The 25,475-nt window shown below is 39.8% G+C and overlaps 1 protein-coding gene across 3 annotated transcripts; it reads left to right on the forward strand.

The window, feature by feature from the left end:
• The first annotated feature begins 298 nt into the window (after positions 1 to 298).
• Positions 299 to 20,363, forward strand: STEAP2 (STEAP2 metalloreductase). Of its 3 annotated transcripts, none has more exons than XM_037385804.1 (6): positions 299 to 414; positions 790 to 930; positions 4,038 to 4,562; positions 6,203 to 6,730; positions 8,353 to 8,517; positions 15,688 to 20,363. In XM_037385804.1, exons 3-6 carry the CDS (start codon positions 4,071 to 4,073, stop codon positions 15,970 to 15,972), a joined length of 1,470 nt encoding a protein of 489 aa, XP_037241701.1. In that variant the 5' UTR covers positions 299 to 414; positions 790 to 930; positions 4,038 to 4,070; the 3' UTR covers positions 15,973 to 20,363. The 3 variants fall into 3 exon arrangements, with proteins under 3 accessions (XP_037241701.1, XP_037241702.1, XP_037241703.1); XM_037385805.1 differs by having other exon boundaries at positions 790 to 1,161; positions 15,688 to 15,996; XM_037385806.1 differs by having other exon boundaries at positions 4,041 to 4,562; positions 15,688 to 15,996.
• Positions 20,364 to 25,475: the final 5,112 nt, after the last annotated feature.

Genomic DNA, 25,475 nt, shown 5'->3' on the forward strand with positions numbered 1-25,475 from the left:
GCCCGGGCAGACAGGTGCGCTTTGCCCTCAGGGCCGTCAGCTCGCCCGGGGGACCGGCGAGCACCCCGCGCCGTGTCGGCGGGAGCCTGGCTCTGGGTCTGTGTGTGCTGGGGGCGTGGAGCAGGCCTGAGGGGGCTGTGGCCGGAACGCAGGGACCGGGGCCGAGAAGACCGCGGGGCCGCCCGCGCCCCTCTTTCCCCGCAGGCGGCCGACCCCCGCCGCTGTCACGCCGCCGCCGCCTCAGCCCCGGGGGAGCGCGCCGCTGGCCGCCCGGCCGAGGCTACGGAGCGGCCGCAGAGGGCGGGTCGTAGCGGCAGAGGAGGCGCCGCCTCCCCGCCCGCCCGCCCGCCACTGCGGGGCCGGAGCGTGAGGAAGAGAAGCGGCGGTGCCGGTCCTGCTGGCGGGCGGGAGGAGGTGAGCGGCCCCCATCCCCGCCGGGCGCCTCCTCAGGCCAGCCGCGCCCGCCGCCGCCCCGCGCGGGGCTCCCCGCTGCCCAGCGCAGTGGCGCTGGCTGCCGCCGCGGCCGCCCCCGTCTCCGCGCGGGCTCTGGCGGGCCTGGCGGAGCCGGCAGCCCCCCGGAGCGGGTTGGGCGGCGGGGACTGGGAGCGGCCCGGCCCCCAGCGGCCGCGGGGGCGCCCTGGTGCCTGGCGGTGGCGCGGGGCCGGGCCGCCTCCGCCTCGCGGCGACCGGGCCTGGCAGCGCTGCCCGTGGGGGCCGGAGGCGGCCGGGGCGGCGAGCGGCTGGGCGGCGGGGTCGCGGCTCCTGACACGGGCGATGTTGTCGTTGCAGCTGGAGATGCCGGCCAGGACCTGGGCCCCGCCGAGCTCCGCCGGGGCCGATACGCGCATCGCGCTGCTGCCCGCCAGCCTGCCGAGGGGGCACCGGCCTGCAGCCGCCGCCCGGCCCGCCCCGCGCCTCGGCCCTCACCCCGTAAGTTCCCGCCCGAGCGGGTGGCCACAAATTCAGAGGGTGCCCGGCTGTCTGTGCCTTCGCCCTTCTCGTCGAGTAGTTATTTTTCAAAGAGCTGTTTTTCACGTCTGTGTCACCTTCTGGCTGACTTAGTGCTGTACTGTTTTCTTAGCTTATCTAAGGGCAAATGTCAAATTTGTCTCACTTCTATTATTTTTGATATCTGTGAAGCCACATATTTTGTAAAAGAAGGTTGGTTATGTTGTTTTTCTGTTCCTTGAAAAACCCGCCTTTGCTACTTAATTATCTGCTTCCCATCTATTGACAAATCAATTGCTCAATAACTTGATGCAAAATCTGCCCAGAGGCTGAAGTCAGGCTAACATGTCTTTGCTTTTTCAGTTCCCCTCCTCCCCTCTTTCAGAAGTGTTTGCTAGCCTGCTCTCATGTCCTCTCTTGAGTTCTCAGGATGTCACTTCAATCAGCATTTTAAGCATCAAGGATGGATTTCATAAGTGTCTGCTGACTTGAAAATCTTTATCTTACCTTTAACTTTACCCTTTGCTTTTAACTTACCTTTCTCCACTTTGACCTCCCCTTCTGTCTCCCTGTAAAAGGAGTTTCATTAAATATCTATTCACAATTAACCTTTTTGCTGAGGGCTGAAATAAAGAAAGTATTTAACACATCCTACTTTGTGTCACCCATTATTTGTTCCTTTTCCTCTTAAGTTATAAACCTTGCCTTCTGTCTTTTATTATATTTATGGAACCTTTACTTGTTACCCTTTATGTCCTTACTAGTTATAACTAATTTCTGTACTGTTGCTGTTCTGTTTTTATCCCTACATGATAGCACTGTCTCTTTATACTGTTCCTTAGCCATGCACACCCCCCTTTATTTTTTTTTTACTTTTTGTGTGACTTTTGGGGTCATTAAAGCTCTCCTGATGCAGTTAAAACAGTCTTACACACTCTTTTTCTTCTGAATTGATATTGTGCATTTAATACAGTCCCTTTCAGTAACTGCCAGCTCTTTGCTGTCCCCCATCTCTTAGAATATTTGCCCAAGGGTCATGTCTACCTGTTCCCTGAGGGATTTTCATGAAATCTGTTAGTTTTACTCTGTTCCTTTACATTACACTCTTCCTTAGAACAAGCAGTGAGAAACTCTGGCCAAAGTCAGCACACCAGACTGATTAATCATGTCCAAATCCTTGATGCCCACTCTCCTGAGGATCTTTTGGACAAAAACTGAAAGTAAGCTGCAGTGTGGTTAAATGGTACTGGTAGCCCATTTCCTGATGGCAGTTCCCTTTCTGTTGCCAAAGTTTTACAGCACCTTTGCATCGCATGGCATGAACTGAAATGGGCCCCTGTAAATGCATGATGCAAGTGTGTGTGCGGTCATATCTAGTTGATGTACATCTCCTATGTGATCAAAATACAGCTATTCTCATTTCATTATGTTCCTGGACGTGAACTTATTGTGGCACAGGAAGTACTGGTGTTTTGGTCAGGCGGTATGAAAGAAGTCAATGTTTTTTCAGTGCATACATAAAAATCTATGTGGTCTGCCTCTGCCAGAAAGATTCGCTGTTAGCATTTTTTCTTAGAACACTGATTTTGTGGTTACTTCCACATACTGCTTTCCAACTTCAGAGGCTCAGTCCAGTTTCAGTGACTTTTTCCCTTCTAGTCAAAGCTGAGATGAAAGGTGCCCATTCTTCTGGTAGCTTCCTCCCATTTCTGAAACACAAGCTGCTTTTAATTGTGGGAGGTTTTTCACCACACATACTGTGTTCCTAGTCAGTGGCTGGGTAAAGTCCCCCACTGGTGATTAGTTACCATCATAGCACTTCTCGGATGGTGGCTCAGGAAGAGGTTCGTTCAGCACCTCCTTTCTATGTGGTCTGTTGTTGATTGCTCCCAAGGCAGCAGTCTCACGGTTTGTCTTTGCCTCTTCTTAGCCTGCCTTTCCTCACAGCTTCATTTTCAGAACTCATTCCTGTTCTACAGTGCAGAACCACGTAGGTCATAACTGTGGTTTCATGTGAGGGTTTCCCTCCTGGGGGTTATTTTGGGTTTTTTTTTAATGTCTTTTTGTCTTTGTTACAGCTTTACTGTGGTTGTGTGACCTCTTCTCTCCAAAGCTGTAGCAGTACTTCATTTAATTTTCTGTGAGCCTTACCGTCTGTTCTTCTTCAAAGCCTCCTTTATTGCACTGAATTTGAGTCCTAAAACTCTCTTCCTTTTTACTATTGCATGAAATCTATCTCTTCCTGCCATTAGGTTTTTGTGGAATGCTGTCCCATGTGTTTGTCTCCAGGGTTTATCTTCTCTGCTTAGTCAGAGAATTCTGTTAAGTGTATTTGTGACCCATGGCCTTGAATCCTTTACCTTTGCACCCACAGTTAATCCTTATACATCCATGGCCAGATCTAGCAATCTGACCTACCAGTGCCATTAGTGATCTCATGAATAGGCCTTGACAAATTTCCCTTGTTGTCTTTGCCATTGAATCTGTGCAGGCAGCCCGTTTCGCAGGCTGACAGGTGAGTATGTCAGATGGATGTCTGTCATGGTGGTAGCCATGACATTTGCAGCTTTGAGACTTTTGCATCCTTTTCTTCCTGCCCAATGTAGGATGCTGTGGTAATAACCTGCATAACCTTTTAATGGAATTCAGCTTACACAAATTCACTGTCCTTATGCCAGTCACAGACCAGCTATCTCTACCTTCTAATATTTTCCTGAATTACCCAGTTTTCCTTACATTTTTCTTCTCATTATTACATTGACCATTAGTTCAAGAGCACAAGGTTTTCTTGTGGTCCTGTATTTCAGGGCTGTGGAAGATAGGCAATAGGAGAAGATAGAAAAAATACTGTTTACTTCTGTAACTGTATTATTGAAGTGCTTGAATTATTCTGTTTCTCCTTGTATTAGTGACACATTGCAAGACAAAATTGATTAGCGCGTACTTTATTAAGGAGAAAATATAACATGAAACATAGAACCACAGATTTTGCTCCCAGAGTTGTTTATGGATTCTGATGTCTCATAAATTTGTATGATGCTGTATTTTTCCTTCTCTTGCTTTCTATTTTTCTTTTTTTTTTTCCCCAGAAGAAATCATTGTAGATTTGCTGTCTTGGAAGTATGGAATCAATCTCTATGATGGGAAGTCCGAAGAATCTCAATGAAACTTTTCTACCAAATGTTGCCAATGGTATCAAGGATGCCAGTAAGATCACAATAGGCATCATTGGAAGTGGAGACTTTGCTAAGTCATTGACAATTAGACTTATCAGGTGTGGGTACCACGTGGTCGTAGGAAGCAGAAACCCTAAACTTGCTGCTGAGTTCTTTCCCCATGTGGTTGATGTCACTCACCATGAAGATGCAGTAGCAAAAACAAACATCATTTTTGTAGCTATACACAGAGAACATTACGCCTCTTTGTGGGACCTCAAACATTTACTTGCTGGTAAAATTCTGATTGATGTCAGCAATAACACAAGAGTAGACCAATATCCAGACTCCAATGCAGAGTATTTGGCATCACTTTTCCCAGATTCCCTGATTGTCAAAGGATTCAATGTCGTTTCAGCTTGGTCACTGCAGTTAGGACCAAAGGATGCCAGCAGACAGGTAAATGTATTTGTATTAACTTGTTTGTGATATGAAAATGACAGGAACGGAATGTAAGCAGCCAGAACTCACTAGATTCATTCTCCCTGATGTACCTTAAATGTTGGGCCTTTAGTTTTAATAGCCAATAACACTTCCAGAATCTCATTCATCCCACTGTAAGACATACAGAGTAAGCAATCCAAATTGTACTCTGGGATGTCTGTTTAACTTTAAAGATTGCAAATGTAGTGTGGATACTAGCTTAGACTAGACAGCTGACCTTTAGATGACTGCAGACAGAGAAAAGGAGTTGGCTCTTAATGTCTTCTGTAGGAAATACGTTTATTTTTATCCTGATGCTGTATACAAGGGTAGAGGCAGTCTTTCCCAGTATATTTCAGTTTCAGTATTGGTTCACGTGGGGTGAACTGTTGAAAGACATTCACAGAAATCTCAGGTCCTGATCCCAGGGCTCAGGAGTCAGCTGTTCTAGAAATTCTTGCATTCAACCTAACAGCAAAGTGAAAGAAATAAATTATCTAGCTTCTAGAATGCCCCAAGCTCGTAAATATGAGGAAGTAAAAAGTGGCACATGTGTTTCCAAGTGATCATTTGTTTGATCCAGGATTCCTTGGGAACATCATGTTCAAATTCCTCCTGATATACTCCACAAATCCATCCTGCAATGGGAAAGGCAGCTGTATGTTTTTCATGCTTTGCTGAAGTGATACAAAGGATTTAAGCCTACTCAAGAACCTAGCCCTTCACAGCTTTATGGACTCTGAGAAATGCATGAGAAATGACTACTGGAGACTAAGTTGAGTTTTCTGGCACTTCAGGTAGATTTTAAATGGAATGCAATTGATACAGAATGAGCATAATTTTAAAAATACTGTCACCGTATTGTTTTTATCTCCTTTCAGAATGGCACTACACTGTAAGTAATAAACTTCTGTCAAAAGGATCATGCTTGCTCTGATGATCAGCAAACAGTGTTGGGCAAACTATAGCCCACTGTAAATTTTAAAGGAACTTCAAAGTACTTTGTAGCACACATTTCTTTCACTATGTAATAAACTGGTCTGTAAGGAGTTCTTACTTGGCTAGTTTTTGTCTTTTCTGTTAAACATTCATTTTTGGTGGAAATCTGGATTGTGTAATTAAGCTAAAATTGTTATAGAAGGAGAGATTACAGAGTTCTCTGCTTTGCATTCTATTTGTTCTGCAGCTGGTTTGGGGTCATTGTTCAAGATTCCTTTTTTTTTGAGACACTTGTGATTTTCTGAAATGCTTTTAGCCATTGTTTCAAGTTCAATCCAGTCCTGTAGGTATTTCGAGGGGGGGGGGGGGGCTGTCAGGGCGGGGGTTCAGTGTGCAGATTACCAGGGTATCCAACAGACAGCTCCAAGAAAAAGCCAATTTTGTTTTGTTTACTTTGCTGCTAAATTAGTGTGCATATTTTCACTTTGGCTGGATTTGTATGTGCTTTCATTCTCATTTTAGTGATATAAGCTGGGATAACAGTATACAGTTAGCAGTCGTGTTGTGGATTTGACCTGGAGCCCCTTAAGGTTTTTTTGTGGTTTGGGTTGGGTTTATTTTTTCACATTTGAGTCTCTTTCTCTGACTACAGACAATTCACTTGACTTTCCCAACAGGTCTATATATGCAGTAACAACATTCAGGCTCGCCATCAAGTTATTGAGCTTGCCCGTCAACTGAGTTTTATTCCTATTGATTTGGGGGCATTGTCATCTTCAAGGGAGATTGAAAACTTACCTCTGCGACTGTTCACACTGTGGAAGGGGCCTGTAGTGATTGCCATTAGCCTGGCAATGTTTTTCTTCATCTATTCCTTCGTCAGAGATGTAATCCATCCATACGTGAAAAATCAGCAGAGTGACTTTTACAAGATCCCCATTGAGATTGTGAACAAGACTCTGCCAATTGTTGCTATCACTTTACTTTCTCTAGTGTATTTATCAGGACTTACTGCAGCTGCTTATCAGCTTTACTATGGTACTAAGTATAGGCGATTTCCACCTTGGCTGGACAACTGGCTCCAGTGTCGAAAGCAGCTTGGACTGCTCAGTTTTTTCTTTGCAACAGTGCATGTGGCATACAGCCTCTGCTTACCTATGAGGAGATCGGAGCGATACTTGTTCCTCAATATGGCGTTTCAGCAGGTAAGACAATCTTTAGTTCAGTAAGCCAGAAATGCCTTGGCTGTATGCATATGGCTCATGAATATAAATTTTAATCTATTCCACTGTTTTTAGTGGAGAATGTTATGGGTTACCTTATGCATAGCTAGTGACAAATAAGAAGGGAGACTAAAAGAAACATCTGTGCATTGTGATTACCCTGTGGATCAAGCTGCAGTCAAGTTGGTGTAGTAGGAGGATTCAAGGATGTGTTCTGCTTAAATCCCTGATAGTAATATACACAAGGAGAATGTAGGATAGACAGGAGAAGAGCAACATCAGGAAACTTCTGAGGCATATGAGGTATATTCTCTTTTATGTATACTTAATATATGGGGAAAGTATGTATATCGTAAGTGTATTTACAAAAGTGAAAAGTATACAGGCAGATACCGTAATAATGCTTACAGATACATCTATGTTTACAAAATGAAAATGCTGTTACTTTGTAACATTTTGGGCCAGTGGTAAAAATATTTTATTTATTAAAAAGTCTGTGAACATCATCTACTACAGGCAATAGAGATTGACTCACAGTTCCCAGAAGCAGTTGGTCTTGCATAACCCTGAAACAATCCCTGACAAATCTGTCATCCTTTAGAAGAGGGTCTGATGCTCCTGTCAGTGAGGTAGCTTACTGTCACCTTTGAAGTGGCAGAAAAGCAGCACTGTCAGAAGAGCAGCATTGCCATTCAGCACATAAAATCTGCAGGAAAGAGAAACAGAAAGAAATGGAACAGAAAGAAAAAAACTAAGGAAATCAAATCAAAGGGAAGAATTTAACAGGGATCGAGTCTACAAATTGTAAAAGGGCTGGCATGAAAAATTGAACTTCAGAGAAAGGCAGGAAGAGCAAAACTGTAAAAAGCAGCAAGAAACTAATTTTTCACACTTAGTACTAGTAAAGGACCCACTGATACTTCTACTACGAAATTCTTTTGGGTTTAATAATAGTGTAAAACTCTCAATTGCTAATATTCCTAGCGAACTTTTTTCAAGACGTGCCATATCACAGTAGTTCACCTGAAGGTGGAAAAATAGTTGAATATCCAAGCCTTTTAATCATTAAGGACCATTTCTTTTTTTCTAGTAAAGCTCTTCAATGAGAACAATCTCGGATGTATCTGATGCAACAGTGAAAGAGGCAAAATAACTTGGACTCAGCATAGGGAGCTGAAGCAAAACCAGAAGATAATGTTAAGCTATTTCTAAATGTAACAACTAAAACCACATTGCAGGTTTACCCAATTTATTACAGAATTTAAGTTTCCAGGGTCAGAAGAACACAGTTACTCACTAGAGTATATAGGAATTTGCAGGTTTATCTGTTTCATAATGTAATTATTATAAACTGTATATAATGTTACATTTTCTTTTAACAACTCACCTAAGTTTCCATGTTGAACATACTTTTAATCTAACAAGAACCAATACCAGCAGTAAGGAAATAGTTGTTTTTTCTGCAAGACATGAGGAAACCTCTGAAATATTTGACCCCATTATATAATTGTCCTGTGACTGTAGACTTATGCTCAGCAAAATAACTTCTGTTGGTATTTTAATATTCTGTAGAATAAAGTGCTTGCTTTCTGCTCTTTCATCAGGTTCATGCAAATGTTGAAAATTCTTGGAATGAAGAAGAAGTGTGGCGAATTGAAATGTATATCTCCTTTGGAATAATGAGTCTTGGATTGCTTTCTTTGCTGGCAGTAACTTCCATCCCTTCAGTAAACAGTGCCTTAAACTGGAGGGAGTTCAATTTTATTCAGGTGTGTTACTTTTTAAATAAGGGGGTTTTGCTGTTGACAAGATGATGTTGATTTGATGATAATGATTATGATCATGATCATGCTCACGAACAAAAGCACTTTGCGACATGATAAGAGTTTCCCCCCCCCGCCTCCTCTTGGTTAAGTTAATAAAAGCAACTTATCCTCAGTCAGCAAATTTATTGCCATGAAAGAACATCAACCATTTCATGAGTGTTAGAAGACAAATTTGCATTTTACCTTTCTTGGTCTTAAATAACCAACAGAGCTAAGACCAAATGAGCACTTATCTATTATTTTTCCATTGTTAGAATTTCTTGCTAAATTTATATTAGATAAATTTGGACAAACTTGCTAAAGGCAATGATACTGATGAGAGACTACTGTATGTAGATGCACACAACTGTTAAAACTGAAGACTTAATTTGTCCTGCAGGATTTTTATTGCACAGCCCTCTGACAGCCATGGTGTCATTAATTCAGTTTTGCTTACCCTCCACTGTGTGGGAATTAATACAGCTCTCAACTGCATTATTTCCATTAGCTGAAAATACCCATTAGTAAAACATGAAGCTTTGTTTATTAAAAACAGAGGCTTTTCCAGGTCCTGGCATGCCTTTTGCTGCCCTCCTTCCTCAGATGAATGTCTACAACAGGCAGACCTAAGCAGCATAAAATACTGAGAAATAAATGCTTTAATAGCTTAATGTTAGCTTTCAAAGAAAGTTGCTATTAATTTTAGGTAGCAGTCAGTGATAAGACATTTTATTAGGATTCGGTCTTGTGATAAATTTCCTAAGTGTGTACATGCAGGTTTGGGGTTTATTATGTTTTGGTTTGTTCTCTGTCTTTGGATTCAGTACTCTACTTTTAACTTAGTCTTTTCTGATTAACGTTTTTTCCAACACTGTAATAATGTTGTTCAATTCTTAGTCCTATCCCTGCTTACAAATTCTTACCTTCAGAACACAGGCACTTTCCTTTTCAGGGCTTGAGTTGCACTTCATGGTTTACAGACATTTTAAAGGGAGTGATGGGGAACACTTCTTTGGCTGTAGCAGTCTGAAGTCTTCTGTCTGCAAGTCTTCCCTTTCCCTAGGGTTTCCATTGGTGGAACACTCCAGGCAAGCCTACAAAAAGTTTTCTGAAGAATTTTTCAAATTAGAAGTCCCCTGACAGAAGTGTTTATTCTCACTCATGGTTTTGAGCCTTAAGAGTGAGTGAATACCCATCTGGTATTTTTACAACATCCCTACCATCTAGAATTCTCTGTGCAGAAACAATAGTACTGCTGTTGAGTGATGTAAACCATTAGTGCAAAAGGGAAAAACATGTATTTATTTGTGAGGTGATGCCTTTATCCAGTAATGAATTCCAGCCATGAACCCAGCATTTGTGTCTTATTTTTCCTTACTCAAATTTCAAGCTGGCGTGACTGAGTCAAAACCCACACAATAATCACAGCAATGTGCCTACAAGGGTATTTTTTATTGTGTCATATTTACTGCAGCTATTTCCACTGTAAATAAAGTCAAAATAGTTCCAAATTTAAGTAACTATGAACTTTAATGAATCATCTGTCACTATCTTAAGAAATTTTATTGGAAACAAGTTGTTTGCTCTGTGGGTATGTTACAGTTGATACTGCATTACATGCTGAAAAGAACTGATGTTGATAATTGTAATCATTTACAGTTTTTATTCACAAAAAATATTGAACTACTGAAGATTCCCTTAAAGATCATTAAAGGTACTTTACTTTGTCATTAATTACTTCTCAGGATGTATGTTGTTCTTCATTTAGTTAGCTCTCCTGCAAAAAAGTCCTCTTGCTTTGTTCAGTCAGAAAACAGACTATCAGTGATCCCTCACTAAAGTAAAAGGAGTCTACATTTCTGCACAAGCTTCATTGAACCCCGTATGCAAGTCAAACAGATAAAAGGTCATACTTACTGTCTTTTATATTTTTCTTCTACTGAAGTGCAATATGATGAAATGAATTTGAATGTAATTTTCTCAGTCTTCTGTAAGTCAGGGTGACAAACAGTGGAACTATTAGGCCATCATCTCAGTGCTGCTTTTTTTTAGCTGGGAAAAACAGTGTGTCTCTAGCTTTAGTCCTGAATCTCAGATTATTTGCTACAATAATTGCTGAACTTTTTTCACATCTGACAGATGAAGAATCAGTCAGTTAGCACTCTCAGACAGTTTATCACCTCAGCATTTCCCACTGAGAACAACATACTGTTGCTTGCTCATCTTAGTAAAAGTAGTTTCATCAAAATAAGAGTCTGGCCTTTTCTACGAGTTTTAAAGCTAGAACGTATTCAGTCTTGAGTCCAACTGGGAAAATCTGAGTTTAGGATTAACAAATTATAAACATAAAGACTATTTTCTAGCCTTATTCCAGTAGTACAAGCCGTGAGCAGCAGCTACCCCAACCTACAGTGGTTCAAACAGACCTCCACCACAGTCTTCCTAATACTGCAACAGACCTCAGTTGAGAATGTTTTTACCCAGAAATCATTGCTGTCTTTGATATCCCCAGTTATTTTGGAGATGTGTCCATCTTACCTAGCCTGATTTCACAACACAGGCATCAGCAGCCCCAAAAATTCCAGCCTGCTTAGTCAAGGGAAAAGGACTTTGAGAGCAGACGCAGTGCAGGCTCCACTCATTCCCTTAGACTACGAATATGAAGGAAGTGAGATATGAGATGGTTGAATAGTGGTACAAAAGGAAATGACTGTGTCAGCCCCACCAGGAGAGAGACCAGCAGAAAACTTGGGAGTTTGCACTGTGCAAAAGAAACATCTGATTACTTCATCATGACAGAGAGAAACACTCACAATATCCAGATGAAGGAGCCACAGAATGAGACAAAGAAGTTGCTCAATAGGATATCCTAAGTGATGGAAACTTTGCATGAAACTTTGGGGGCATCTTAACATGATCCAGAGTTGGAGCTTACTGAGGAAAGAAGCAGGGAAGAAGCTGGGGCTGATTAATGCATCAGTTTTCTTAATCACCACTTCAGTACTCTTCTCTCCTAACCATACTTGGTTAAGGAATAAAGGTAGACATGGGCAAGAAATAGAAAAAAAAATTGATTTTGTCAAAGCAGGCAGAATAACTAGCCTAAACCAACACAATGCAAACAGAAAAGACATTTATTGAAACCAGTCCTTGAGCTGAAACCAGTCCTTGAGCGTTCACACGAAATATGTGGAAATAGAGAACGTCTGCAAGCAGTGCTGCACCAGGTCCTTCAGTCTTCTGAAGGACATTACACTGCAACTATATAATGTAAACATAAATGACTAGTGCTTTGGTTTTCCAGTTCAAATCCCAAGCATATTACTCAAAGTGGCAATGGATGGAGCAAACTGGCTTTGAAAGCTGAGCTTTATGTTTCTTAGCTAAAGTCAGTGCAAATCTGCTGTTTGCATACTAGGAAGCTGATCTTTTTGTAGACATTCCTTTTGTCTGCTAGCACAATCCTAAAGTTTTTTGGAGACAATATGACTAAAGATTTTTTTGTGCACACACTCTGAGGAAGGGCTGCCCTGCCTTGGTTCTCCCACAAGAACAGGATACTTTTTCCGCAGAGTAAAGAAGAATGAGACCTGAGTATTTAGCAAGTTTATGGGTAGGATTCCAGTCAGAATTGCTACTGCCTGTTGATAAGTTTAGCAATACCCTGTTACTGAGGGACTCTGAAGTATACCTTGCATAAATGTAGGCTTTGGAAAATACCTTTGTATTATACACAAATTATAAATTGCTTGGAACTACTCAATCATTGTGAAGGCAGAAATTCCTGAAGCAGATTTGTTCCACAGCAGATTTGTATCACTATATATACGTACATCTTCCAGGTAACATTTCAGGGATTTTTCTCTTGCATCTTTTCCACTCCTCTAGCATTTTTTTTTTCTCCAAACAATGCCAGCTTGTCCAGTTTATCAGTGGCCTTGGCTGGGAATCTCCCACACTGGATAAAAAAACTGACTTTGATCAGGAAGGAAAAAAACCAAAATGTGGAAGACTTAGAGAAAAACTAAAAGTTTAGGGAGTCCATAGGAAATGTGCTGATCTATTACTTGGCTTCAGGAAACACTATATTATGGAAGATAAGGAAAGCAACCAAAGATGTTCTTCCCCTTTTCCCAGCAGCCATCCTAGAGCCTAGGCAGAGGGTTCCCGAGATTTACAACTGATAATGCTATTCACTCACCAATGTGAATTTACAGTGAAGGAGAAGTATCCCTTCTTGCTTCTTTCAAAAGTCCCCTGCTCTTGAAGAAGTTAGCATCCTGTGTCTCTCCTGGTCTCCCTGGAGTAACATCAGTGTAAGTGATCTTCCAGCTCTTGTAGAAATACTCATCCCTTTTTTTGTGTCTTAAGAAGCCAGGAAAGGATGACAGAAATGCAACATGTGTATTCCATCTGAAGCCCAACTACATTTCAGGAAATCCATTCTCTTTAATCCATGTATTCCCTCCTCCACTGACTGATGGTCCAGTCATAGACTTGTGTAGAAGAAAATAGCCTTGCATACTGAATGATAGCAGTTCTCTCGCCTTTCCAGTATTGAACAGATTGCTTTCTAGCAATTAATAACTCACACAGCACAATCATCATTTATTTTTGAGTAATTGAAATATCTTCATTTTAGCATCCATAGGGGTGGTCAGCTTTGGAATATGGTTTTCTGATACTACCACTGGCCAAGATTTGTAGTATGATCCAGTGCTACCAACTGATTTTATTTTTGCTGTTCAGCTGCCCAACAGTCCTTTTCCTGCACTAGCTGATGTCTTTTTGTGCCAGCCTGCTTCAGTCAGTTTTGAGTTTCTTCATTTTACTACTGTGCAGCCATTGCTGTGGTCTTTGAACATCTGCAGATACAGAAAAATCAAGTCTTTAACAAACACAGAAGTTTCATACTGACATAGCCTCCTGCAGTGGGGTTTTACTTCAGTAGCAAATGCAGCCAGTCTTGCCTGTACTTCTGGAAAAGTCATTGTCAGTAGCTGCAAGCTGGGATAAGTGCTCTTAATGGAACTTTTTAGTGCAGATCTGCCCTAACTAAACAAACCAAAGACTGCAGAATGCTAACTTATGTCAGGACATCCTCTTTCTAGCTAAATGGTGTTATTACTGTCAAAAGTACAGCACAGAAATATGGCAATTAAAGGCCTGGTAGAAGACAATACCATCAGTAGCTGACAGAAGCTCCTACCAGGAATGTTTTTGTGGTCAGATTTTTAGACGAGGTTGAAATGGTCCAGTACATATTAGCACACACCCTACCAGCACTTCAAAGAAGCATATGGCACTTTCCACAGGGCAAAAATAGAAGTGCATCAAATGTTTTTCTTGTCCTTGTGCTGTTGAAAATGTACTGATAAATGTACTGATGTACTACTTAGCTTCCATTTTGACCATTGCATAGAAAGGTGGGTATAGATGTCTCAAAACTGTAGTTTGCAGATGGAATTTAAATAAGCATTAAAAAATCATTTTGAAAAAGTTGGGAAGAGCTGTATAACTTTTCCCTCCTGTTTCTTTTTCAAGAATTGCTATAGTTTCCATCAGTAAGCCTGATGAAGAAATGAGGGACATTATTCACTTGTGCCCTTTTAGCTGCTGGCAGTGATGTAACAGCAATGAATTCAGGACAGTCCTACCAGCAAAAATCTGCAGTAACATATTCAAATATCAGGTTTGATAGTATTGTTTGGTGTCCAAGTTTCTTACCAGAACTTCCATGCAGATACTGCATATGCCATTTTGATATCCACAAGTGGCTATCTGATAGTTCTGTTTCTTATGGAATATTTTGGGAGAAAATTGTTCTTTAAAAAAAAAGGCACAGCATATCTAAAACCTAGCAACATGGCTCTGAAATCATTGGCAAGAAAATGCATGAATATTTGCAAGTTAAAAAACATGATACCTATCTCTAGAAATTAACAGAAGTATTTTCCTTTTTGTACCATTATCATCTGCAAATCCTTGCAAATGGTATTAGCTCAGACATTTTCCTTTCCCTAGAAACTGGTTAATCTTGAAGTAGAAAGAATTAATTCTTTCACTAACTATTATAGACACTTAGGCTGCATTTTTGTTTGCCTTTCTGTTTACTGGAATTAAACCAAACTTTGGTAGCCAGTTACCTTTCTTAATATGCATTCTTTGTTTTGATGATTTTCTACAAATGTTTCTACAAAATTTACAAGTTAGTCATTACATCAGTTTTGGCCAAAAATTTTTTTTTCATTTGATCACCACCAGAATTCAAAGTATAGTAGTCCTTTTTTTTACCATGGTTTGGGAAAGTAAAGGTTAATATATTTAACTCAAGTCTGTGGAGCAGTACAACTATAGGGTACTTAAAAGGGCAGACTCACAGAAATGGTGAGTGACCCCTATTAGCACTACCTTCTGTGCAGTGCTCTGAATTACGTGATAAGAAAGCCTCTGCAGGGTGCTGTGGGAACCTTCTATTTCATGTTGCATCTGGCACTGCCTGTTTATGAAAAACTGAATCATTGCTTTGAGCCATTAAACCCAAGTCCTGCAGTCCAGATATTCCCATTAACGAGTAGGCAACAGCTGATGGAGAAAGGTAAGGGATGTTTTATGGTAACTTCAGACAAGTGGATGTAGGGCATTGTGAGGAAGAAGCAAACTGCATCTCTCAATACTAAAAATCTGGAATGTTAGGCCCAGATCTCTTCCAGCAGAATTGCACTGTTCCATAATCATGAACCTTGGAAGTGATCTACCCCCACAGTTAAGAAACGGGGAACTTAATTTCCAATCACAACTGATACTGTTCCAATAACTTCACTGGGATTGTGCCTTATTTGCTTACATATCCTGAAGTTGACTTCCATTACGTAGAAGCTGGGCAAACATCATCTTCATTTCAGCTTTGACTATTACCTGTAGGTGTTGGGAGAGATATGTTGTAAATCAGTCTTCAGTTCAGTCCAGAACATGTGAACTTAAAACCACATACTGCTAATTTAAAATAGATTATAGGTAAGAGATTTTAATATGATGTCTAACAGAAATGTTAAAGTAATGGGTTAGAGCTGCTGGATGAAGGACCAAGTACCATTATCTTTTCTTTTTTCCCTGTTTTCTCTTTTTTCAAAGTCTACACTTGGATACGTTGCTCTACTCATAAGTACTTTCCATGTACTGATTTACGGATGGAAAAGAGCTTTTGAAGAAGAGTATTACAGATTTTATACACCACCAAATTTTGTTCTTGCCCTTGTTCTGCCTTCCATTGTAATTCTAGGTAAGATCATTTTACTTTTGCCATGTGTAAATAGGAAACTGAGAAGAATTCGAAGAGGATGGGAGAAAAGCCATGTTATAGAAGAAACAAGTGGGTCTGTTCCACATCTCTCCCCAGAAAGGATAACTGTGATGTGATGACAGACTAATATTTGTTAGCACTGTAGTAGATGTTTGGGTTTGGATCATAAACTTGTATTTTTAGGAGTTTAGTTAAAGTATGAGTAAAGTCCCTATGGACTTGCTTAGCATATACTACAAGCTCTCAACCAAACTGAGAAATTAATAAATAGAGGACTACTACTTCAAATAACTACAAAAATATTTTTGTTTTGAATTAGAAGGCAGATGATTATGAAATCAAAAGGTTTTAATGCTCCTTTGCACAGTTATATCACAACAGTATTTTATTATAACCATGCTTTCCAGATACTACTTTGACTTAGAACTTATGTGTCAGAGTGCTATTTATTGATACCATGTTTTCTGAGCAGTGTTTCTTTTATTAAAACCACACTTCTGGGTTAGTGAGTTCAGAATATAGACTAATAGAGTTAATATTTAGGAAGTAATCAGGTTTTGAAACAATTTAATTTGTAATGATGTATTGCACATGTACAGTATATTTCTTTGTGTGTGGTTTTATACCGTTCCATGATTTGAATATGCAAAACCAGTTTCAGTTCTGGTGGAACTGTACATCTTGTAAGCAAATAGCATTGTACTAATGTGGTCATTTTTTTCAAACTATTACATAGAATGTTAGACCTTTGGCATCTCTTTATTTCCATACATCATATAATGAAATTCAAAACAGTGTTATACATGTATAGAAAGACTTGCAAATATGTGTGCAAGCAACTAGGTTTTGATTTTAGAATGATTTCAAAATATCAGGTAATAATAATTAAAAAAAGAAGCTGAGAAATCTGCAACAATAAAAATCCATTTTCACTGTGAAACTTCCAATGTGTTGGTAGAACAGGGAAGCATCACAATATTCATATTCTGTATGTTTCTGCACTGGATTTTCATTTAATATATATGAATTTCCCAAAGTCTGTCTTAAATTCTTAGTATCTTTTTGTGCAAATCCAATCTTCTATTTTTATATAGAATTCTTAATTTTACAAGTGTCTCTGGGTTATGCCTGAATTTGTGAGAAACAAAATTATTATTCTTATACTTAAAAATGAATTTATCTCTAAAACTTGACATTTGCATTTCCTGTGGAATCCAAAAGAATGTTCACAATTAGTTATTACTACTGCTTTGTCAGGTTCTACTCTTCTCTAACAAAATAGCCAAACTCAAGTCATACCTTCAGGCTACTCCTGCTTAATTAGCAAAACCTTTATATCAGTGAATCAGAATATGTATTTAGTCCTAATTTTCTTGTATTAAATTGTATTTGCACTTACTTATATTTGCACTGTTTAGGATCTCTGACTTTATTAGCTGCACCTTCACCTAATATTTATTACTTTGCAAGAATTTGTCATCGATATGATAGATCAGAAATATACAGTATTTAAGCTTGAATTCATCCTTAAACATCACTAGTCCTGTAAATCTCCTTACCTCTGTTTGTAATGAAAACAGCAGCTCCACAGAACAAGAAGAATCTAGAATGAAACTCTGCCCCCAGTTACACCAACCTAAATCTAAAGAGTTCGTACTAGTTGTTCTTGGTTTAATTTCAAAATCAAAAAATCTCCAATCATTTTTTCATTGTAGTATCCATATTCCCCAAACTTTTACACATCAAGCCTGTGTATATTCTGGGTTTGTTGCAAATCAAGAAACAGTTGATTTTTTTTTTCATTTTAAGCATGTTCAAATCTAGAGATGAATATTAAAGTATTTGCATGATTTTTCCAGAATTGAAGCATTTTTATATGTCTCTAAGTAAGTTTTGTATGAAATGTGAAGTCAGTGAATTAATTTTGAAAATGGAGGTTTGTCAAAACATTTTGGGGAAAAAATATCAACTATAATTCATGAATGTCAACAGAAATTTGAGAAGTTTTTTTCCATTCACAGATTTTCAATTCCAAAGAGTTGGAAAACTTCGTTTTATCCTCCTTTTTAAGCTACAAGGGGGAAGCTGTTGGAAAGGGGAAAAATCATTTTATTTCACCATTTTTTTAAAAGTAAACAATAATAGCAACTGTAAGTAGTCAGACCTGAGGTCTTTCAGAGTTGTCTACAATAGCTGAAAAGTGGCAGATGCTTCCAAAAAGAGGGTATGTGTTCTGTGATTCTTCTCCTGACATAACATCTCAGCTTCTTGCAAATCAATAATTCAGGACTTACTTGAGACAGGTGCTGCCTCTGGATTATAGTATTAAATAGCTACTTCCTAAAAAAATTATATAACATCTTTAGAAATTTGAAACTTCCCCAGTTTTTTTACAGGAAGAGGGGGGAAAAAATTAATAAATCTATCAAATCAATGAAAAAAAAAAAAGATTCTTTCTTTTTTCCATAAACAAATCAGTTTGTTTTACAGTAGTAATTTTATTGTCCCTCCTCCAATATGCAGCTATTATAGTGATACCTGTGGTGACGCACAAACACAATACTATTTTATAAAACATTCTAGACATTAACTGAAAAACTTGTCGTTCTTGGAGATATACAGGGGCCTCAACTAGTACAAATGAGATTTTCACATAAAAATGAAGAACAAGTGATGATTACAGCTTCTAACTTACTCAGCTTGTCTGTAGATACGCTCCAATACAGAAAGCTGTATATTTCTTGAAAGGCTTGCAGAATTATATGTAACTGAATTTCCTGACCTGTTTCCTGTTCCATTATTACAGAGGGAAACCACACAAAACTTAGGCATTTGACCGTCAATCTTTTAAATAAAATAAATATTAAAAATCTTAGAAGACACAAAGTGTTGGAGAAGTTTAATGGGATAAATAGCATGCTACATGCTACCCCACTTCTGTGCACAAAACTTGATTAAAATCACTAGAATGGGATGGTATAACTGAGAGCAGAATTTCATACCTCTGAACACATTTAAAGTAGAAAACATTAACGTTGACAATCTGATTACATTTCAAAACGAAATATGCTGCTATTATTTTGTAGTAATTCTACACTTCTGTAGAATAGGTAATTAACATTCACATTCCCTACAATTATCTGATTTGTTTGATGCAATAGCAATGTTGCAGAACTAAGATACTATACTAATTGAACATTACTATCAAAGTCTATATATATTATCCTGTAATGCAACCACTGACAGTATATACAGAAATATATTGGCCCTCTCTCCTATGCAAAGTTATTTCATCATTAGATTTCTTCAAGAATGTTTAAACTGTTAAATTTTGAAATGCCAAAGGTGTCTAGAGAGAATAATGATGTATTGTTCCTTTTTTCAAACTGTGTGTAGAAAATAAAATTGTGGTTTGATTTTATAAGTTACTTGAAAGGTTGAAATATTGAAGTATTAATAAATACAGATGATATTTTTAGATCAACTATATGAAGACATTTTGTGAAATATTCGTGCTACAGAATGACATATGGTTTCCTGTTAGGCCATGTATTTACTTCTAACTGGAATAACAAGTTGACTTGTGATTTAATATTTGTAGTGTTCTTTAAGGACCAATTCACTCTAACAAGACACTATTAAGTCTGAAAGTAAAATGACACTCATGCATTTACTGCACGATATGTATCATGTCATGCATATGTTTAATCACATAAGGAATCTTTATTCATGTGATCAAACACATTGATTTCTATAGAAGAACTCACATTAGGACTTCTCATTGGAAAAAGTGTAGTAGACCAACCAGAAAAACCAAGGAAACTCAGTGTGAAGAACAGCAGGAGACAAAACTCTTTAAAGGAGTAGGGGGTGGAGATCCTCTGAGTTTGTTGCAGGAAGGTCTCAAACACTGGCAAGATCAAAGGGAAGGTTACTTTGTGTAAACTAAAGACTGATAAGAAGTAACAGCCTGATAAAGGCTGAATAATGGCCCAAGAAGTAGTGGAGTCATCAGGAATCTGCAGTAGCTAGAGGAAAGGTAAATGTAGCAGGGGGAGATCATGACCACCGACTGAATATTAAGACCAAAAAGACTTGCTCCCTCACACCTGTAAGGAGCATGTGTGCTAATTTACATGGCAAACAGGGCTTATTTTAATAAGAGATGGTCCACACCAGAGGATAAGAATAAAAGAGGAAGGCAAATGCCATTTTAGGGGAGGGAAATAAGAATAAGAGAAGGGACTTCTGGATGAGCGCTCCTGCAAGAAACATTGTCCCCATCGGCAGGCCCAATGCTGGATCCAGGACTGGTGATTGATCTCTTTTTTTTTTTTTTTTTTTTTCTCTCTCCCCCTCCTCCTCTTTTTCTCGTATTCTTTTACCTTTTTCTAGTGAGTAATGCAAGGCATAAAACTTCATATGCATGGCAAGCAATAAGCATTTGTGCTACCCAATTATTTACCAATGAGCCGAACTATGGAATAAAAGTCTTTGTTTACCTACAGACCGGTATTGTGTATATCCTATTCCAACCAAGAGAATTAGCGAATCTAAGTCACTCCTCCCTCCTTAGCAGGATGTGACAAAAAGACCTGAAGCTAAAAGTTTAGTTTCAATTGCCTAAATGTAAACAACTAAATTAATTTAGATGTCTTAGTTGCTAAGGAGAATAAAGACATATTTTGATGAATAGCCTGCTATAAAAATATTTTTGCGTAGCTTTATATAGATCGCTTACTGCCTAATGAAAAATGAATAATGAAATAAACTTCATTTCTCTTCATTACTGTTCAGTAAAAAAATACAGTGCTTAATATGTAATACAGAACTGTACACATCATATTAGAAAACGGAGACCTTTATGTATTGAGCAACAGGTTATTTTTTTTCTATGGATATTAAGGTATTCTTTCTTAACATTGTCTAAAATACAGTTCTATTACAGGTTCCATGTGTGTCTTTCACTTTATCTTGCAATTCTGTTAATTGTGGCGACTATGTACAAGTGAATGAAGTAGCCATGTTCTTGAATTATTTAGAGATTAATTATTTTGTAATTCTAAGTTCTCTGCATATCTAACTTGTGGTAATAGTTACTGTAATTTGGTGTCATGTTTAACATTTTGTTCCAACATTGTGCAATATATGACTGCCAACATGAGAAAGTACATTTGTGATTTTATTTGCCTATAAAATAGTGTGTCTCTGTGTGTTGTCTCTCTCTCTGTTACTAGCTATACAAGCTGCCCAACTAGCACTAAGGCAAATTCTTAGTTCCCAAGTGTCTATAAATTTCACAGGTATGAATATATTTATGAAACAGCTTTCCTCTGAATTTGAAGATTTCCTCTGAAAGTTAGATATATCAGGTGCATAAAAATGAGATAGATTGAGTTTTTCAGTATAATATTTTCATACATGCAATGGTAATGAATGCGTATGCATAGTTCCTTTCAGGCAGTGCATCTCCTAATACACGAGTTTTTTATTTCTTGACTGTTCATCCTGTAGTATTTTCTGTCGATGTAATGAGTAATGTTGCAGTACTGATATTGTATCATTATATGATACTGCTTGAATTTATTAGAGTACAGCCTCTAAAATAAGTGACACATTGAACTGACTTGAACAGTGATCTCTTTCATTACATATTGTTTCTCATGCCTTGCTGGCAGTGTCTTGCAGTGAGCATAGTATGTCTCCCATGTGCAATATTCTCTTCGTAGTTGTGTTTGTCAATTTGTTTGTGCTGTCTCTTTGAACAGGGCTATTATAAATTATTAGTAATGCTCTTATCTATTTTTCCATAGACCGTGCTTTACAGGAAAATCAATAAAAAGTCAATGACAGGTATTTGGTTTTTTCTTCTGTGCTTATGCATAACAAATTTTAGCTTGCTTTTCTTTATAACATGTGCTCTGATCAACATTTTCTCTGAGAGGCAGAACTTGAATGTGAGTTCATTAAAAAAATTTCTAAAGGGCAATTTTTTTCTTTTCCAATGGCTGGATAACAGATATTTCACACAGACACGGTGGAAAGCTATAGCCATATCCAACTATAGGGTATTCATGTTTTGAGAACACAGAGTGAACGCTACACTACTATCAGCATAGTCCACTCTTCATTCAACAAACAAAAAGTTTGGCAAATATGAGACTGCTATGCACAGGTACATTTCTCGGGTGGAGACGCTCTTTCTGTTTGGTTGTGTGTGTGAGAAGGCATTACTGTTTCAATGAGAAAAATTGGTGAACCGCTTTGCAGTCCTTCCTTTTGAAATATGATTTTTTTCCAAAAAGGCTTATGCCAGCATAAGAGGAAAGAGGAAAACAATATGCAAGGTGTAAAATCCTGCTGAACTAGAGGTCAGCAGTGTAAATTCTGAGTTCCAAGAAGTCAAGATGCACAAGTCAGTGAAGCTGGCAGGATTCACATTTCTTTCACATTAAATTATATAGCCTTCCCAGATTCCCAAAGGGAATTTAGGTATTTGTAAAATTCAAAATATTTAATACCTCTTTGTGCCATGCCTAACGTAACAGTAATGTTTTGGTCCTTGAAGGGGTTTTTTTACCTTTTTTTTAAAAATCTCACCCTGTTTCTCCATATCATAGTGCTTGTTTTACTGAGTGTTGATACTATGCTAGCAGCTGGGGTCCCAAACTTATACCTTTGTCCAGCTGTACCTTGTACAGTACAAAAGTGTAAGTTCTGTCTACTGTGACTTACTACTTTTCCTTACAACACCAAAGATCAGTGTGAAAGTCCCCCTCAAATCCATACCACCCAATGACTGGAGCACTGTATTTTTATAGTATAGGCAGGTAAATCCAGATGTTGGAAGCTCTGTTGACTTTACAGGCTTAAGGTTAAGTCTACTGACAGCCACTTCACAGATCTTCTTTTTTCTGTGGATACCAAACACAGGAGGTCTGGCAGGACAGTTCTGCACTTTCCTGTTCGTACACCCTTACTTCTTTTTCCCCTTCCTACTGACCAAAAAAAGAAATGAGAATGAAAGGAAAACAAGGAGTCAGCAGACTGATTCTTAGAAAGACTTGAACTTCTGTACCATAAAGAGTTCAGTGTTACATTGGATGCTCACCAGTTTAGCAGTGCAGGTGGCTTTGGAAAAAGTCTACAGGTTCAATATGGCCAAGGAAAGGACATGACTTGATTAATGCTGAAGACCCCCACTGCCGCACATGAAAGTGTATCCTGTACCGAATAATCATCCTTCAAAAGCTTGCAACCCAATTTGTAAGACACTAGATACAGAGTGATAGAGGAAATAATTCACTCAGCAAAGTCAACAGGAGATTAATGGCAGGCCTAGATATGGAACCTTGATCTGATGCACAGCTATGTCCTACATGCAGTCCTGTAGTTTTATGAAATTTAACTTTACATCAAGAATAGAGTTTGCTGAAATGTCACTTCACACCAAGAGTTTATCCTAAGTGAGAACAGAAATCCTCTCTACATCGTCTACTTTTTATATCTTAGCATTTTTAAGACTTTTAATACTTGTGAATTAATACACTGAGAAGTAAGGTACTATAGCCTTGATGTCTCAGGGTAATTTGTTACCAACAGAAAAGGTAGATGTGATGAAAATACAGTAAGCCTGTTAGGGGCAGAAAACTCTTTAAGTAAATATTTTCAATTGGTTGCAGGTTTTTGAGGATCAACATTTGCCATTTGCCAAGGGCACAGAATCCCTGTAGTCAGACTTGCACAGTGTGGCTTTCATCCCAATTTTTAAAAGCTTCATTTATGAAGAAGGTGCACAGTGAGCAAATGGAGCTTTGCAATATGATCTTTGGAACAGTCAGCCAACAAACGGCATGTGACCTAAGCTTATAATTTACAGACTAAGTTGCCCAATTTAGGTATGTTCCCTATACATTTGTCATTCAAAACACAAGTGACAGAACTTAAAACCAATTAAGCCACAAAAAAAGGTAAGCTTTAGCACTTTTTTTTCATAAGCTTAAAAACTTTGAATACATACAACATATAAATATCAGGGCACAAAGGAAAAAGTATATAATCCAGTTTGTTCAGCACTAACTGCAGACCTATAAGCATCGCCATTACAATTAATCTCAAATGCTTCATAGGAAATCTTGTTCCATCCAATGTAGGCCCAGACATAAGGCAGCCAGTGAGAATGTTCACAGGAACAGATGTTTAAACAGAACATGGAAGGGCTAGTAAAATGGTTAGAGGCACGGAGAGATGTGTGTACATGAATGGATGAAAAGCATCAAGCACCAGCTCCAAGACTGGCAGCTGCATTGTCACCTCAGGTGGATGCACTGCACTGTGACACCCTATAGGGCCTGCCCTTGCATGACCTGTGCTCCTATGAATGCAGCTCAGGATGTTATGGGTGTCAGAGCAGTCATCACATTTTCCAAGTTAGAGGCCCATTCTATGCTAGGCTGTATTTTTGCTGTCATTTTGGAGTTGTATACGGGATGAACTTCTACAAAATGCAGAGTGTGGACGGGTACATGTCGTTTTGTGTGTGTTCTCTTTGATGGAAGGAGAACTGTACAGCATATGTGGGTACTAAAATGATATGCATACTACTCCTGAAGAATGCAGGAATGAAATGGGAGGGGTGTAGCATGCAAGCTAGGAAGAATGAAAATAAGAACTGTCTTGGTTATCAGCAGAGCCATAAAGTTTTCCTTCCCATTTCTGTTATCAATCACTTCTTTTCCTGCAAAAGCCATCTGGAGATTCAAACAGCTATCTTAGCAGTTAATAAATTTATTCACGTATTCCAGTGTTTCTTCGGAATTACAGGATTAAAAATGATTTGTTAATGAAGACTGAGGTTGGTATCCACAGTGCCTGTATTCAAAAACCTGGGATATGTGCCTATCCAAAGCTGTATCTGTCAAATCCTGAGAAAGGCAGCTGAGGTGACCTGTGACCGCAACATGAGGCATCACCTGCTGCAGCCGCTTCTGGACACCCAGCTCTCCTCCTCCAGGCATGACGCCACACAGGTCCTCGTGTTCCCAGGCGGTTCGGTGTTGGTGGGCTCAGCCACGCTTCCCTCCTGGAGGCAGCATTTCCGAGGGTGGCCACAGGCCCGTGAGGGGTGCGGGGGTCCCCACAGGAGCAGCTGCGCTCGCAGCCAGCCTGCGGGTGACAACTGAGCAACCAGAAAGGCCACGCTTTCTCTCGTGGCGTGTTTTTTCACGGTCAGGAGTTAGGGGCCGACCAGCCTCTCTCTTCCAGCTCCCCAGCCAGGGACATGCGCAGCCCTTGCGCTGCGCGGAGCTGGGGAGGTTACTTTCTCGCTGAGGAAACGTTGTGTAACAGGACACGAAATGGCATGGCGGGCGGGGCGCAGGGCTGTAGCGCTGGGACGAGGCCGGGAGCCAGGGGCCTGCAGGCGGCGGGGGGCCGGGGCGCCCAGCGGGCGGGGCTCCCGCCGCCCGGGGGGTGCCGGCAGGCGGCGCCGGCCCGGCTCAGCGGGCGGGGTGACGCGGGCGAGGCCGCCGCGGGCCTGGGCCCGGGCCCCGGCGCTGGGAGGTGGCGCCGCCCCGCTGCCATGGCAACGGCGCCGGGCCGCGCTGCGGCCGCGGGCGAG

Source organism: Falco rusticolus, chromosome 4 (genome assembly GCF_015220075.1).
Source record: "Falco rusticolus isolate bFalRus1 chromosome 4, bFalRus1.pri, whole genome shotgun sequence".
Classification (NCBI taxonomy): Eukaryota; Metazoa; Chordata; class Aves; order Falconiformes; family Falconidae; genus Falco; species Falco rusticolus.

Bases quoted from the DNA above. Each gene is read 5' to 3' on its own strand.
- STEAP2 (XM_037385804.1), top strand. From the start codon at position 4,071: ATGGAATCAATCTCTATGATGGGAAGTCCGAAGAATCTCAATGAAACT. The intron at 6,731-8,352 runs GTAAGACAATCT...CTCTTTCATCAG, and splicing joins TCAATATGGCGTTTCAGCAG to GTTCATGCAAATGTTGAAAA. The intron at 8,518-15,687 runs GTGTGTTACTTT...CTTTTTTCAAAG, and splicing joins GGGAGTTCAATTTTATTCAG to TCTACACTTGGATACGTTGC.